Genomic DNA, 17,102 nt, shown 5'->3' with positions numbered 1-17,102 from the left:
TGTGTGTGTTATTTTTTTAATAAATTAAAAATAGTTCCCAAACACTTAAAACGGTACGCACTGATATTTATGTGTACATGAACACACATATCGACACATAGCGAGAGTGAAGGAAAGGAACATATACATACAGCAGCAGAAGGATTTCCCACATAACCTGTTGCAAATATCAATTGTAAGCAGGGAAAATAAGAAGAAATAAAAACAGTAATAGCGTAAAATAAAAATAGTAGTAGCATACAAGATAGTAGTTGCATAGAAAATAAAATCAGTAGTTGCATAAAATAAGGATAGTAATAGCAACACAAAATGCTGGACACGTTCAGGGAATTAAACGATTATAGCAACTTTTTGCCGAAAAAAATTAAGGAAAATGTGAATAAAGAAAAATACCAAATTTTGCACGAAATTAAAAAGATCGTTACTGTTAAAAAAAACAATTCGTACAACATTACCCTAGTAATAAAGTTGTGCAACACATATGAAACTATCAATACAACGAAGCACAAATCCTTTCATTTCTACATTTTTATGATAAAATATTTATGGTATTCTTTGCAAAATAAGAACATCAGTCCAAACTTAAAATCGTACATTTGCCAAAACATATCAAATATCCTAGATAATATCAAAAGTCACATTTTGGACGATTACTTTTTTGAATATGATAGAGAACTGATATTGAAAAATGAAGAGGTCAGTAGTATTAGCAATGTTGATATACTAAGCGATGTTCCATATGATGATGGAAATAGTAGTGATATAACGAATAACTCCTATGCAGATATTAGTGATCATTATTATGATGAATATAAATGTACAAATGAGGAACGAAGTGATGTTGATAGTACTACTATAAATGAAAATAAATTACACATATCTGGAGATCAATACTATATATCAGTTAATGGAATATACGATAAGGTGGAAGAGAACAATGATCCATTTCTTAATGAAGAAATTATAATTAATGGAAAGAATGAAAGTTTTCGATTATACATTCAAAAGCGTATATTTAATATTATTGATTATAAATATTTGTTTAATTTATTTTATGATTATGTTAGTAATAATACGAGAAAACAAGGTGAATATAGTCATAATGCATACAAAAATTTCATTACATCAGTTATCAATTTGTTAGCAATGCTTAGGCCCTTTTGTTATTACAACATTGATGTACATAATTTATTATTCGATTTCTCTTTAAATAATATGTTTTCCATAAAATATGAAGAATATATAGACAAGAGGGAGGATTATTTTATAAAGCCATTCAGTCTTTTGTATAGCAATAAAGATAATGGTGAAAACAACAATAATGGCAATGATAAGGATAATGAATCTTCTCCTTTTTGCATAAATAAAGAACTAAACAAGAGGGCCCCACCTGGAATGACAACAGAAGGTGGTAGTTGCGAAAAGAGTAAATCAGATGATGGTACAGACACACGCATGGGAAATATGAGAAATTTTGACGAAAGTGTTATGCAACATATAGACTTATCCATATATCCTATTGAGAAGCTAGAATTGTGCACAAGATATAATACTGTATTTTTAAATTTTTTAATGTTAAGTCAGCTAGGTTCAGATGATTTATGCTTTAAGTTAATAAAATATGAAAAAGTTCTTTACTTGTATAAAAAGTTAAAAAGGTACAATTGGCATAGTATCAACTATGCATTTGTTAGAATTGTGTATAAAGGATTAAAATATGCATATATGTATAATATAAATTTGCAGAAACAGATGAAAGAGATACTAAGTCTTCTCTTTTTTTTGTTCATATATTATATAAAATTACCTTGTAATGCTCAACTGAATTCTGCCAAAAAATACATCCCTGAGGATTACAATTTATTAATTAACGACGATGACAGTGTTGTGAAAACGATTTCGAAAACGTTCGTTTTTTTACTGAATAAAATGTATCGAAAGGAGAGCGAATATCCAACGGAAGAAAAAAGTAGGGAAAAGGAAAAACAAAAAAAAGAGGAATTATTGCAACAGTTTCTTGCCATTTTAAATGACAAAAATTTTAATTTAAGCAACTTTGATGAAGTAGAAATTGAAGAAAACCAAGTCGATTCTGAAGGAGGAGAGAAAAAAATATATATATCATCCCTCTTTCAAAACCTAGACACACACGAATTTTTTAACATTATTACTTGTCTCTTTATGCCACACATACATCCGTCCAGCGTGGGGAAGCATTTAGGGAATATTAGTTTGTTTATAAACACTTTTCTCTTTTGTTTTATTAGAAAGTTTAAGAGAGAATGCATGTACATGAAACGGATGAACGGGAGGAAGCAGTGGGGAAACGGATGCAGTGGAGGAGGTATAAGTAGTGAAAATCTCAGTGGAGGAGATATAAGTAGTGAAAATCTCAGTGGAGGAGATATAAGTAGTGAAAATCTCAGTGGAGGAGATATAAGTAGTGAAAATCTCAGTGGAGGAGATATAAGTAGTGAAAATCTCAGTGGAGGAGGTATAAGTAGAGAAAATCTCAGTGGAGGAAACATAAGCACAGGAAGAAAATGTAATCACCATGAACAGCAAGGAGTGAATACAAAAATGAATGACTACATAACGAATTACTTTATCTCAGAGGAAGACAAAAAATTCGTTATCGAAAAGTTTACGCAATTAGCGATGCAAGGAATGTTCCCCAAAAGCAGCAAAGGCGTTAGCCTCTTCGAAAATATTTTAAAGCACATATGCGTGGTTGATATAAATTGCTTAGATATTTTTGTTAAGAAAATTATGGAATGCCTTATTAATGTGAATATATCGACGCAAATTTGTAACTGCCTTTTGTCTCTATGTCTAATATTACCATTGTTGATCAGATACAAGGCAAATCACTTAAAAGATTTACTACCCGTTATGAACATGGGTATTGATATATGTGATGTGTATAAAAGTTTCACGATATTTTCTTTTTTAAGTATCCTATTTTCATACATTTGTATTGTAAAAATTGATAGCGTGATAAGCGAATCCGATATGCAAATGACCATAAGAGAATATAAACAATTTATGAACATAGAAGGAAACCAATTATACACATTGAATTCACTGAATGATGAACAAATCGAAGAAGTTATGAAAGAGCGGAAGGAACTAGTTGACTATCTTTGCTATTGGATTCATGAATTTTTTGATAAAATCCTTTATTTTATGAAATTTACAAAAAATGAAAAAAGTAAAGACACAAAAAAATTAAATGGGGAAAAGAAAGAAAACAAAGTAGGAAATGATGTCTATTCTGGATTGAAGACGACAATCATATCTTTGTTTATTCATTTAGACCACGAAATTGTGTATGAACTTTGTCATAAATTTTTAAATAACATAGAACAGGAAAACGCAAAATCCTTATCCATAATTCCGTATGCTTTTGGTCTAGTGAATAATAAAAAAATTTACGACACACTTTTTAACTCGTTTTACAGAAAGTTAATCACAAAAAAGAAGAAAAAAAGATTAGTTTCGGAAAGAACAAATGCTGCAGATGCTGGATCTTCATCGAGTGCTACTACTACCCCACACGAGGAAGAGGAATATTTCGTTTACACCAAAAATGAGTATGCAAATGAAGATACGGTGAAATGCTATTTACAGTTTTTATCCAGCCTAATTAGAAAAGCAAACGATGATTTTTTAAATTTGGAAGATTTATATAAATTAATTGAAATATACATCATTGAAGATAACACTAGTACTTTTAAATATATATGCAAAATTATGTACAGATTTTTAGAAATGAACTTTAGCTTATCTGTGAAGGAATATTCTTGTTTTAAGATACAAGAAAATATGAATACACGAGAAAAAATTCGTACTCTTGCGGGATGGGGTATTCCATGGTATATCTTGAATAACACCAAAAAGGAGGGAAATGAAACCAACCAGCAGAAATTAGATAAACATAAGACAAGCAGTAATAGTGGAAATGTTGTTAAAGAGGATACAAATTGTGTTTTTATGGAGAAGGAATGTATGGAAAAACGTTACATAAGACAAGTATTAAATGCTGAAGAATTAGTAAAATGGAAAACTCCATCACAAGAAAATGTAAAAATAGGGAAGAATTTTACGTACTTTCTTTTAGATTATTTAATAGATCTACTAATTCAGTGTGATATCCCAATTTATACTTCTAATTTGTTAAAATATATAGAAAAGAGAAAATTAAGAGAAAAAAAAATAAATTGGAAATTCCCGTTAAATCATTCTAATATGATGTCTAGAACTTATAAATTAATTAAATGTATTATTAAACCACTTAGCTGTATATATCCTGATGAAAGATATAATTATAATAATCTTCTAACCAAATGCCATGTGGTGAATACAAAAATCTCCTTTTATTTATATGTTTACATGAGTGAAATTATTGTAACATTATCATTACATGTGCTAAAGATACCAAAGCACATTTTGAACATGTATGCATATACTCACTATAACAGAAACGATGAAAAAAATGAACATAGGGAAACCATGAATTCTGTAAATAGTGAAAATAGTGTTAATGATATGCACACAAAACAGGTGATAATTGATATGAATGAAGAGAAAAAATTAAAAGATGATTTCTTCACAAATGTCATTAATAAGAGAGAAAAGACCATCAAAGCAGATGCAAAGATTCAAAGGAAAATTGTTAAATGTATACACTTTTTACTTTTAAAATGTAATGAAAATGCCAATATGACCATATATAATGAATATATTAATAGCGTACTTTCATTTACATACAATATGTATCCATATAGCTATAACTATGATATTGTTAAAAGTCAATACATTAATAATATATTCTATTTGTATAATGAAAGATTAAAACATAGGAAAAAAAATTATTCCTTCAAAGGTTATCGTGAACAGTTGTGTAACATTCTATTTTTCATAAACTTGTCCATTTATTCCCAAGTCCGATCTTATGCACAGAGCACATTAAAACTTATTCTTCCCACCTTTAAAATTATTAAAATTCCATATCTCAAAATTTGCTCATTTTATCTGAAGAATTACATTAAGCTGTATATATCCATACGAAAAGAGAAAAATAAAGATAAAAATAATAATGCACAAATGATAGAAAATTCCCAGGTTGGAGGAATTACAAACAACTCAGAATCTAAGAATGGTAATGATATGATTCAAACTAGCCATGAAAGCATAAGCGAAGTGATTAACGAAGGAAACAACGAGAAAAATGATATCCTAAGTGAGAATGGAAGTATAAGTAAGATGAGTAGTCTGAAAAATTTCGGAGAACTTAACAATCATGACTATTTCGAGAACAAATGTTTAAGTTGCTTCAATGGAATACTCATAAATATAACAAACAATTCTGGGCTGGTAAAGAAAATAAGTGGGGATATATACCTATTGAAAAAGTACATCAAAATTATCATAAATATTTTAAGATTGGAAATTCAGAAAGATGAAATAACTTTAAAGTGCATGAAGTTAGTGTATGCCATTATTAATAATAGATTTGTAAAAAATAGTGAAGTAGGAGTATCATCATCTGGTGAAGATAAAAGGAAAAAAAAAAGTATGAATGAATTCTTTTTGTTTTTGAAAGGGGAAAGTGAAAAAAAAAATAACGTCTACATACAAGTCATCATCTTATCATTTCTGATATGTTATGATAATTTTGTAATATTGAATCATAATGAGTTTTACTTTAACTACTTGCTAGAAAATTTAAGTATAAAAAAAAACGTACATGTGTATAACTTAGCTTTTTATGGATTTATCAAATTTTTAAAATATTTCAGTATGAATAAAGACAAGGGTATCATACCAGCACATATAACAAATGTATTCAAATGTATAAATGTGTATAACAAATTTGCAGAAGTTTGTATATACAAAAATATGAAGAGCAAGAAAAAAAGTAATAGCATAAATGCCATTATCGTGAACTTGTCCAAAATTCAAAAATCCTTTAATGGGTTTTCCCACATTAGTGAAACACACGTGAAGGATTTTTTCTACTACTATGAGTTTTTCAAATTTTTGGTTAATATGCAGAATGAATTTAACGAGAACCAAGGAGAAGTAGATGCAACGGGAGTTGTAAGTTCAGATGTGAATCCAGTGGTGAATACACTAGAATCAGCGCAGAAGTCAGACAGGGAGAAGAACCCCGATGAAGGGAAAGATGTAGAACCTGTAAGTAGTGAACTGAGCGATAAATGCGACCAAGAGAATAACAACAATTTTAAATTTATTGGAAAAGTAATTCATATATTGAAGAACCTACAAAAAGACGTACATGCCGATAATGAATATAAATCTACTTTCATATCTCTAATTTGCCCTTTGCTTTTTGCTTTGAGAAAATTAAAAAAAAAGGGAGAAGCAGATGCAATTTTCGAAAAGGTCATATCATTATTAGTAAAAGAAATAGCAGTTGTAAATATGGAAGTATTCAACATATGGATATATTATTTTCATTTGCTTTTTATCAATATAAAAAAAAAGTACATTCATATATATGACAAATTATTTAAATTTTGTTTATGTTTTAATTTTCAAGATACGTCGAATTTAATTTTTAAGAAAAAAACACAGTTATTAAATATTATGCTTATATACAGTATTCATAAAAATATTAACCTCTTGGACAATAATATAATGGAGTTTTTAAAATTAATAGATAATGATAATATAACAGTTAGGCAAGTTGTTGGAGACCTTATAGCTTACTTATTATATGTACTACATGATAATAGATATTATTTTCATTTGAAATGTATGTACATGAAAATATTATTATATTTATACAAAACTTCATGTGATGTTATTGAATATTTACAAGGCCAGGAAATGTTGTCAAAACAGTCAAAATTTATATACGCACTGGAAACCTTAGCATATATCACCATAACAATTTTTTCAATTAGAAGTATGTATGTGCTAAATAATATAGGTATTTTATTTTTGAAGATGTTTATTTTGTCCTTTCAATTGATAGATAATTTTATCAATGGAATGATCAATAAGGCCATCAATTGTTTCATGTGTCCTTCATTATATTTATTTAAGTTTGAAAAAATATGTTATGAGAATTGGGAACAGGGAATATGTGAAAAAACTGGATCAAGTGAACAAATTGGGAAAGGGAAGACAATCATAAGTAGTGATATGAACCACAATATTGGAACGCCTGAATTGATCAGAAACTTTGATTTACTATTGAAGGAAAATATGGGAAACTTATTTATACGAAAAATAAGTGATTTATTAAATAAAAATAATTGGAAAATTCGGAATTGTGCGTTGCAATTTTGTTTTTATTTTCATGCATATTACTGCGTATTTTTTTACGATCGAAAGGAAAATACCTTCCTTCTAAATGTATTCATATCATTACTAGTTGATAATTATATTGAGATTCAAAATTTATCACGTGGTATTTTATCATCTGTTCTCTGCTTTTATGATAGTCAAACAGTACAGCAAATATCTCGTTATTTTTTAACCGTGGCAAATCAAAAAAATACTGTCCCATTAGTATCCCATCCAAATGCGAATGAAGAAATTAATAATGGCAACAAAATTATGGAAAGAAAAAAAACAGCTGCTATATATGCCCTTATCAGTGTTGTTAATTCATATCCCAATCATGTACCTGAATGGCTCCCAGACATTTTGATAAGTGTAGCTAAAATGTCCAATAACAAGGTGCATATCATAAAAAAGGAAATAGAAAAATGTATTCAGAACTTTTTGAGAACACATAAAGACGAATGGGAATACAAATATAAGTTGGTTTTCACTGAAGATCAGTTGAACACTTTGGACATGTACAAGGGTGGATTGAATTATTTCACGTGAATCGATGTGAAACCATGTATTATGACTAGTTTAATGCTCGATAAATTATTGCAAGAAATAAGATCCACATAGTAAAAATGCTACTTGATATATATAACATGCAAAAGCATTGCAACATTTAGCATGCAAAAACTTGGACACACTAGAGGAAGGAGAGTACATAAATGGGCTCTCTTGAAAAGATGGATACAGCAAGTTGATCACGAAGATATGCACAACATGTTTATATATATGTAACACACATATATATATACATTCGTATGTTTTGAGTTTTTTTTTTTTTTTTTTTTTTTTTTTTTTTTTTTTTTTTTTTTTTTTTTTTTTTTTTTTTTTCTTCTGCAATATTTTTCTCATTCTTTTTCGCCCTTCTTATGCCCCTCTTACGCCGATCTTACACAAACCTTCCTTTTTTTACCCATTATGAATTTATGTTAACCCATTTTTTCAAAATCAGTAAAATAATCTGAGCAGACATTAAAAATTGCCTTTACGAGTTCCCCAAATTACAGTGATGCTGTATTTCCTTGAAAATATTTATACTGAAAAAAAAGAGAAAAAAAAATGCATTAATGCACATGTAGGAGTGTAAAGATTAATGTACATGCGTGCAAGTATTAAAAACTATCGAGGTGGGTTGTAATTACAAAACATCAGTAAAACGAGTATGTACACATATATATTGTCCTATATATAAATGCACATTTCATGACTTACTAATTGTGATTCGAAAATTTCGAAATGTGTATAGGAATTGTCTCAAGCTCATAAAAATTTTTTATAGCTTGAAGTCTATCTTCAACATTAGAACTAAACTTGTCACTCTTTGTGCAAATGATTCTAAAAGGTATATTTGTTTTTCTGTAATCAAAAAAAAAAAAAAAAAAAAAAAAAAAAAGTAATTGGGAGGGGGTAAATAGCTAGAATAATCAAGCACATCGCATGCATATTATACAGTTATCTTCTCTATCTTCATAACTTATTTTTTAAAAGTGAAAAATTATATATTAAAAGTTTGTTCACACGAACTTTGCACGTATTATATATATGTGTATTATTTACTTTATGGCATTTACTATGGATATGTCAATTTTCTGTATATCAACGCTCATATCAATTAGAATAAAAAATAAGCATAATTGATTTCTCAAAAATATATAGTCCTCTATATTTTTTTTTAAAAATTCCATTTTTTTTTTGCCTATTCCTACTGCATAACCAAAACCAGGCATGTCTGTTAAAATGAATAACTTTTTTTTTTTTGCATTTTCAAATGAATATAAATTGATTGACCTTGTGCAACCACTGTTCTTTGAAACTTTGATATTTATGTGTTCCTTGACATTTATAAGATATTTAATAAAATTTCTTAGAAATGTTGATTTTCCTACATTGCTTCGTCCCACTATGCATATTTCGTTAACCCCATAATTCTCAATTTTTTCAAAAATGTGGAATTTTCCTAAAAGGGTAAGAATGGTAAGCAAATGGAAAATAAACTCGAATCAAGAGAAAAGTATATGTCCAAATGGAGATAAATCCGAAGTAAACAAGAATCTACATCAACAATGTGTGGCATCAATTAATCATAATCTAGTTGCAAGGCTGAAAATGGGAATACACAAATAGACACACTAAAAAGGTACAGGTTTATTACTGTTTTTGTATACAAAACATAAAAAAATGTATTTCTCTTATTTAATGAGCAATTTATTGGTAATTTAGGAAGAGGCATATAAAAAAAATATATATAAATATATAAATAAATAATAAAAAAAAAGTGTCTTCAAGACAATATGTGTGGAAACATGTATTTTCACTTTTATGTATGTATACATGCGTGCACACAAAGTTGCTCATATGTACGCTTCCCGTTTATGCAATTTTTTTGCTCTTTTTTTTTTTTTTTTTTTTTTTTTTGGAACCTAAAAACGAAACGTTCTTAACATCGGATATGTTAAATTTTTTATTTATCACTAGAAAATTTTTCAAGTTTGTTTTTAGCTTGTTAAAACTAATATTTTTAAAAGGTTTGTATTCTAGGTCTTCTTTTTTTTTAATATCTAAAATGGGGGTGCGAGTGGAGGAAAAAATTGTGACACTCATTTATCTTATGGGTTTTAAAAAAAGAGATATATATATATATATATATATATATATATATATATATATATTTATTTATTTATTTGCTTTTTAACATATATATGTGTACAACATATTTTAGATTTACTTTCAAAAATGAGAAATTTAGTGTTTTTCACATGTTTCTTGACGCCCCCCCCTCCCTTGGGAATGAAGCAGCACACAAGGGTCACATTAATACAGAACAAAAAAAAAAATGAGGCGAACAATTTTCCTATATTTCGCATTTATCATAACGTAACACTATTTTTACAGCAAAATTGGGTGTAAAAAACAAAAAACATAAAAAAAAAAAAAAAAAAAAAAAAAAAAAAAAGAAAGGAATGAACTAACGAATGAAAGAAAAATAAAACATTTTGTTACCACATTACAACAAAAACATTTGGTAAAGTGGGGTATACTACTTAAAAGACGCCTAGAAGGCATACACCCGATCCATTTATGTTTTACGTATCCGGTGTTAAACAAAAATAAAAATAAAACACTTAAGTATATATATACTGTGTATGGTTAAAAATGGTGCTATGGTTCTAATGCCACTACAATAGATAGGATCTTGCTGCTTTTATTTTATGTAAACATTTGTATACAAGCGTACATAAATATATACATGCGTGCAAATACGTTCACCAAATTGAAAACTGCCAAAGAAAAGGACAAGCTCTGAAAATAAAAATGAACACACAATATCTTAATTGGGTAAGATAAAAACTCGTTTTTCTAATGTGTGCGAAACGGACATTTCTCACGTTCTTATATATATATGTGTATGAATTCCTCTTTTGTTCCATTTTTGTTTCATTTTCACCAATTTTACTACATTTTTATTCCATCCCTTTTCACTTTTATTTTTATTTTTTTTCCATGGCGAAGAATGTCAACTGTAATGTAACAATCCGATATGCTGTTCAGAATTTCATGTACCTAAAAAAGGCAATTCACGATAAGAGGTAAATTAGAAAAAAAAAAAGAAAAAAAATCCGTCACTTTTCTGCTTGTTTGTACAAATTTTCAACTTGGGGCGAAACACTTTTTAGCAAATGCAGTGGCTTAATCGGTGATTTAAGCACATTTATTTTGTTTCTTTTTTTTTTTTATTTCATATTAATTTATATTATTTTATTTCACATTTTTTCACATTATTTTATATTATTTTTATCCTTTTGCTTATCTAATTAACCTCGCAAATATTCTTTATCTCCTTATTGTTAATCCCTAAAATAATATCTCCTCTAGTTATGCCTGCAACATCCGCTGGTGAGTTAGCCAAAACATTCTGTATTTTTTGTCCTTTAAAAAAGGAAAAACGTCGGGCGAAGGGGAGGTTCAGTGAAATATTGCACATTAATGAGATACATAGAAAATGAAATTTTCTCTTGTAATCTACATGAAACAAAACAAGACGCAAATACATGAAGTGACTTGATAAACATGTTTTTTTTTTTTTTGAAAAGGTAAGACTTTTCCAGGTCTCCTATTTAGTTACCGTTTTCAGAATTTTTGTAAACAGGTGTGATACCTTGTTCATTTTCTTTTAACACTATCCCTGATGAGAGTTATAGTTGTAATTTAGAGATTCCATGATCATCCGATGTGTTTTAATGTGTATATGTACGAATATATGCATTTGTTCATGCATGGGTACACACATTCACAAAGTATATGTCGTTTGTATTTATGTGTTTTATTTTATTTTTTTAAATGGATACCCAAGAATGGCTCCTTGTATGTTCCTTCGTGTTGCAAATGGGTTGCTACATTTTTTAGAATGTTCACAGGTAAGGCCAATCTGTTTATTAAACAGGAAATAAAATATAGAGGAATCTTATTATATTTTTTTTTTTTTTTTTTTTTCACAAAATTGAATTGTTGCTTGGAAAGTATTTTTATAGATTATTTTTAGTATATAATTTTATCACATACCCATAATTATCTATTTTCTTTTGTATCATTCCTACTAGATTTCCATCCTTATCAATTAATGGTGAACCAGACATGCCTTAAAATTAGCATGATGGATATATATTTTTGTATATGTAAAAATAAGTTATTCGCATAAGTGTATATATGTATGTATATACATACATATATGTACATGCCAGCGCAAGTAGGTCTATGTGAGACTGTAGTATAGAAAATGTGATCAGTTTATCGGAAAATTCAAACCTTTATTAATCGGATTACTTATTTGAATGAAGGGATACAGACAGGTTTTCTCCTGTTCATTAAAATTTTTAAATTTGGAAAATGTTTGTCTAGGTTGATTCACAATACCCACACTGTATGTCCCTTTATCGAAATTCTGAAAAATTTAGTACGTAAAATAAAGTGATTTTTTACAAAAGAAATGGAAACAGTGAGTCAAGCAGTAAAATTTCCATTGAGAAATTAATTTAAAAAAAAAAAAAAAAAAAAGGAAGAAACATAATATAAACCTGTATTTGTCCATATGTAATTACTGTATCTCCTAGCTTCAGACGTTCTTTCATGGAATCTGAGTTAAAATTGAAAAAAAAAAAAAAGTGTATGATTGAGTAAAAGCTCTTTAATGTTCCTCTATCGTGAATTCATTGCTTATTCATTTTGTATATCTACTACCTAGAGGTATGTAAGAAAACTGTTCCTCAGAGTTTATTTTCATAACGCACACGTCCGATTCTGACATTGAGGATTGGGAATGACACATGAAGAAGTATATGAGAAGTGTGCGCATATAAATGTATGCAAGTACAGGTATTATCATGATATGAGCTCATGTCACTTCTATTAAATATATTTTTTTAAAAAAATGAACGCTCTTTTTCCATTCAATTCTGATGTTTTGTCTATAAAAGATTTTACCCCTGTGCAAACCCAATACGGATGCTACATAAAAATTGTCTTCATTTTTGATAACAAAGGTGCCATCTGTATTCTTCAAACAGTTTATTTGAAGGGTAGAAAAAGGGCCATGGGCCATATCTATGTATATTTTTCTAAGTTACTATTTTGTCATGTAGCTATTTTGTCATATTGCTGTTCCGTTACCGTTATGTTGTGTGCAGCGGTTAACACGTATCCTTTATGTGGAGAAGAAAAAAGCGAGCGAAAGTAAATTGAAGAGGTAGGAGGAAAAAAAAAAAAAAAGAAAAGAAAAATTTTATCTGATTTATGTTGTGGGCACCATATGTGTCTAAATAAAAGATGCGTAAAGATCTTATATTTTTGACGCCATTATTTTTACCTCATTTTGTGTAAATGTTAAGTATTGTTTTGTGCCATATGTTAAAGATGAATGGACAGAACTCATGCATAGTTGTATTATAACTTTTTTTTTTTTTTTTTTATGCTATATGTTTTTACCCCTTTTGTCGAAAATGAATCCTGAACCCAAGAATGAGAGTTCATCTAGCGTAAAAGGAAAATCTAAAGAATTAATTTGTTTATAAATTTTATAAATTGTCACAAAGCTGTTTAGTAGATTGTCTGAAATAAAAGCAGAGTATTCATATGCCTCTTTGGAAAATTCTAAATATTCCTTAGATAATATACAAAAGGTGCGATAAAATGTCTCGTATAAAAAAAAAAAAAAGTAAAGTAAAGAATTTACAACATATTTCACATATGTTTTAACGTAATGAAAAATTAGCTGCGTTCCTAATTTTGAGCAGCATTTTTCCTCGTGTTCTATATTTTTATTTAGATAGGAACTAGATTCTGTAAAGTTATCCCTCGGGTTGATGCAGCGGTCATCACTTCTGATATCACTCGCAACACCACTTTTGACACTATTGCGATCGTTGCTCTTGTTCACATTTTCACAAAAGGATAAGGGCACCACTTTCAAGAACACATTACACAAACCATACTTAAATTTTAACTTGTTTTTTATACCATTAATCATATCATCATAATTGCGTTCGAAATTGTGTACACAATTTTCAACATGTAGCTTAGTGGAAAGGAATGAATCATGCTTCCACAAATATTTTGTTCTACAATAAATTAAGCATAGGTATGTTATTGTCATTTGTGTTTTTTTAAATTTTGAGATGGTAACAGGGATGGACTGAAAGAAAATTGTCATGCGTTCTTTGGTGTGTATGCATATCGCATGTAGGCTTAACTTTTATTAAACTTAAATGTGGTAAAAAGAAAAAAAAAAATAAATAAATAAAATAATAAATAAAATAAATAGTAAAAAAAATATATCATACTCAAAATGTTTAACTGATAAAACATTTCGTCCGTTTGGCACCACGCATATATATTTTTACGTACACATATTTTTACATATGAATAATCATACCTACTACTATTTTCTTATTGTCGTGTTTATGCACGCCTTGCCGTTGCTACTGGGTGATGTTAAACAAAAGAAAGTAAAAAGAAGTCTTTCCTTGCGAATAAATCACAATACCAACAATCGGCTTGGTGATAGATCAACATATATGTATACATCTATAAATACATAATCTAAAGAAAAGTGGGTTCTACATGACTGTTTGGGTCGCACACACGAACCCTTTTGCTGCATACACGAACCTGTTTGCCACACAGACGAAACTTTTTGCTGCTTAGAACAACATATCCCGTCGAATGGGATGCGTACAGATTTTTGCCCCACGTGTAGTGACATGTACCACTTGTACCCTTGCAAACGTGTTATTGGATATACATGTTTTTTTTTTTTTTTTTTTTTTTTTGATTTTTTTTTATTTTAATGTATTTAGTTTTTTAAATTGTTTCGAAAGTGAGATAAAAAAAGAGAGAAAGAAAGAGAAGTTAAAAATATAACAGATAAATTGTTGGATACTAAGGAGAGGCACTAGCATAATATATATAAAACCTATAAAATATGTACAAAGTTTTTTTTTTTTTTTTTTTTTTTTCATGTGTAAAAAAATAATCTAAAAAATGATAAAGATTGTAAGTTTTTTTCATTTTCTTAATTTATTCACCCATATGAGATTTTGGAATGATGATTTGGTGTTCATCTTGGTGGCGCTTTTAATACCTCTCTCTTTCTCCCTCCTCCTACACACTGTCTCCACACACACACTTGGTCTTGATTCATCCTGTTTTATCTATTCTAGTTTCTCCTATTCCGTGCGTCCCTTGATTGTAGATTACTTGGTCGATTCACAAATTGCCTGAACTTTTTATGTTAGAGTCATAGTTATAGAATGGATCAGGAACTATCTTTTTATTTTCCTGTATAATGGAATAAATAGTAATGATCAAAATTGTGACGATGATGCAGAAAAAAACAATGGAAGCCCAAGCAAATATGAAAAAAGGTTCAGCTGAATCTTCAGGAGTACAGTTCCCATTGTTACATGGAATGACAGATTGAATATCATAACTTATGTTATATCCATCTAGGACTCTGTAACCACTATCACAAATAGATGAGCATCTTGAATTTTCGAACAGTTCTACACATCCATCATTATTACAATATTCTTTATCAAGGTTCAATGATTGTAAATTAGATGTCTGAGATTCATTTAACTGGATGCCCTGTTCCATATATCTTTGATTATCGTTATCCATGTTGCCCATATCATTATCTGTGCCGTTTAAAAGAATATTCAATTTTTTTTCTATATTAAATTTAATATATTTTTTTAAAATTTCTTTATTGATTAAATTTATACTAGGGAATTTGGGTTCAAATGTTACAACCAAATTTCCAATAGAAATTGTTGTTTCATTTTCATCATAATACATTGGACAATCATATACTACCTCTTTTTCATTAATGATTGGAAATATGTGCTTATAAATATCGCCTATATATTCAAAAATAATCGGACAGTCATTAGCAAAATATATATACTTTCCGTTGGGAAGTTTGCCTCCTAATATATATAAAATATGACCAGGTTCCACCTTAACTTGGTATTTATTATTTGAGTTGTCTTTACTAACATCAACTTTGTTATATAAATCAATAATGTGCTTGTTTGATAAATTATCATTATGAACTGGGTAATTTTTAACTGAAATTTTTGCTACTCCTTTATGTATTTCCATATTTTTAGCATTTCTACTTTCGAATACACAGTGGATATAACTATTTTTCAGAGCATTTTTAATTTGTAGAATTGATGATAAATATTCAGTATTGTACAACGAATTCGAAGAAGATACTTCAATTTCATCTTTGTTAAATATCTTATATATGGACACTGTTTTATTTCCAGATTTGCTTAATGAAACTTCGTCAAAACATTTTGTTAATATCTCGATATTTTCATGTCCATCTCTGTACTTGGGTATAATAACTCCAATGGTATCCCCTTCCCCAATTTCATGATAGCATATAACGTCTGTATAATAATCGTCAAAATCTATATTGTATTTCTCCGATGAAAAGTCACACACATAACCTCTGTTCTCAACAGGGGTGATCAACAGGAGCAAAAAGACGCATATGTAACACACAAGGTTCGACATTATTTGGATCTGGTGTAATAAATGATATTACGTGTTAAGATATGGGTGCAGGAGATAGTGGTGTAACGGAATGGCACAATGAATGGTTTCACGAATGACACAATGAATAGCTTAATGAATGTAGCAATAAAATAATGCGTGGATTTATGGGAAATATCTCTTTATATATGAAGGAGAAAAGTCAGAAGGGGGTGGGTAAGCTTTAAGAAAATTAAACACACCCTTACAAACATATTTATATGTACCCCTTGTATATTTAGCCCCCGTTCACTTAAAATGTGTGCAACATGAACTTTAAAAAATAAGAATCTTAAAACATTAATATGTTATAACAAACAAACAAAAAAAAAAAAAAAAAAAATTAACAAATCATAAAAGTGAGAGAATCATATTGTTGTCTATTTTTTTCATTTTTTCATTTTTTTTTACACAAATAAATAGAAAAATATCGAATTATTTTGAGGAGAGAAAATTTGTTTACAATAGTTGGTACAATTTGGGATTTGTTTATTGTGTAAAAAGAAAAAAAAAAAAAAAAAAAAAAAAGGGAAAAAAAACGAACAAGCAAACAAATAGATATGTAAATAACTCCTCTTTTGGATAGCTTGTGAGTTCAAATAGCCCTGTTTTTTTTTTTTTTTTTTTTTTTCTTTTGC

The 17,102-nt window shown here is 28.7% G+C and overlaps 3 protein-coding genes across 4 annotated transcripts; 1 reads left to right on the top strand and 2 right to left on the bottom strand.

The window, feature by feature from the left end:
• Positions 1–309: 309 nt before the first annotated feature.
• PGO_142740 (hypothetical protein, conserved) lies at positions 310–7,866 on the top strand (the record flags this gene model as incomplete). Its single annotated transcript, XM_028690265.1, has 1 exon — positions 310–7,866. The coding sequence occupies one exon, from the start codon at positions 310–312 to the stop codon at positions 7,864–7,866; it is 7,557 nt and encodes a 2,518-aa protein (XP_028546066.1).
• Positions 7,867–8,353: 487 nt separating this feature from the next.
• On the bottom strand, positions 8,354–14,014 carry PGO_142720 (the record flags this gene model as incomplete). 2 transcript variants are annotated; one of them, XM_028690263.1, is made up of 14 exons in its annotated part: positions 8,580–8,724; positions 8,926–9,325; positions 9,789–9,926; positions 10,899–10,929; positions 11,186–11,295; positions 11,492–11,551; positions 11,715–11,794; positions 11,929–12,004; positions 12,172–12,307; positions 12,441–12,499; positions 12,604–12,663; positions 12,847–12,919; positions 13,033–13,064; positions 13,348–14,014. In XM_028690263.1, 14 exons carry the CDS (start codon positions 14,012–14,014, stop codon positions 8,580–8,582), a joined length of 2,067 nt encoding a protein of 688 aa, XP_028546064.1. The 2 variants fall into 2 exon arrangements, with proteins under 2 accessions (XP_028546065.1, XP_028546064.1); XM_028690264.1 differs by lacking the exons at positions 10,899–10,929; positions 11,186–11,295; positions 11,492–11,551; ... (6 more) ...; positions 13,033–13,064; positions 13,348–14,014 and adding exons at positions 8,354–8,405; positions 10,094–10,232 and having other exon boundaries at positions 8,581–8,724.
• A 1,112-nt stretch (positions 14,015–15,126) lies between these two features.
• On the bottom strand, positions 15,127–16,446 carry PGO_142710 (sporozoite surface protein 3; the record flags this gene model as incomplete). The annotated part of the gene is made up of 1 exon (XM_028690262.1): positions 15,127–16,446. The coding sequence occupies one exon, from the start codon at positions 16,444–16,446 to the stop codon at positions 15,127–15,129; it is 1,320 nt and encodes a 439-aa protein (XP_028546063.1).
• Positions 16,447–17,102: the final 656 nt, after the last annotated feature.

The sequence above is a fragment of the Plasmodium gonderi genome (genome assembly GCF_002157705.1).
Source record: "Plasmodium gonderi DNA, contig: Chr14, whole genome shotgun sequence".
NCBI classification, from domain to species: domain Eukaryota; phylum Apicomplexa; class Aconoidasida; order Haemosporida; family Plasmodiidae; genus Plasmodium; species Plasmodium gonderi.
This window is presented reverse-complemented; position numbering and strand designations above follow the sequence as displayed.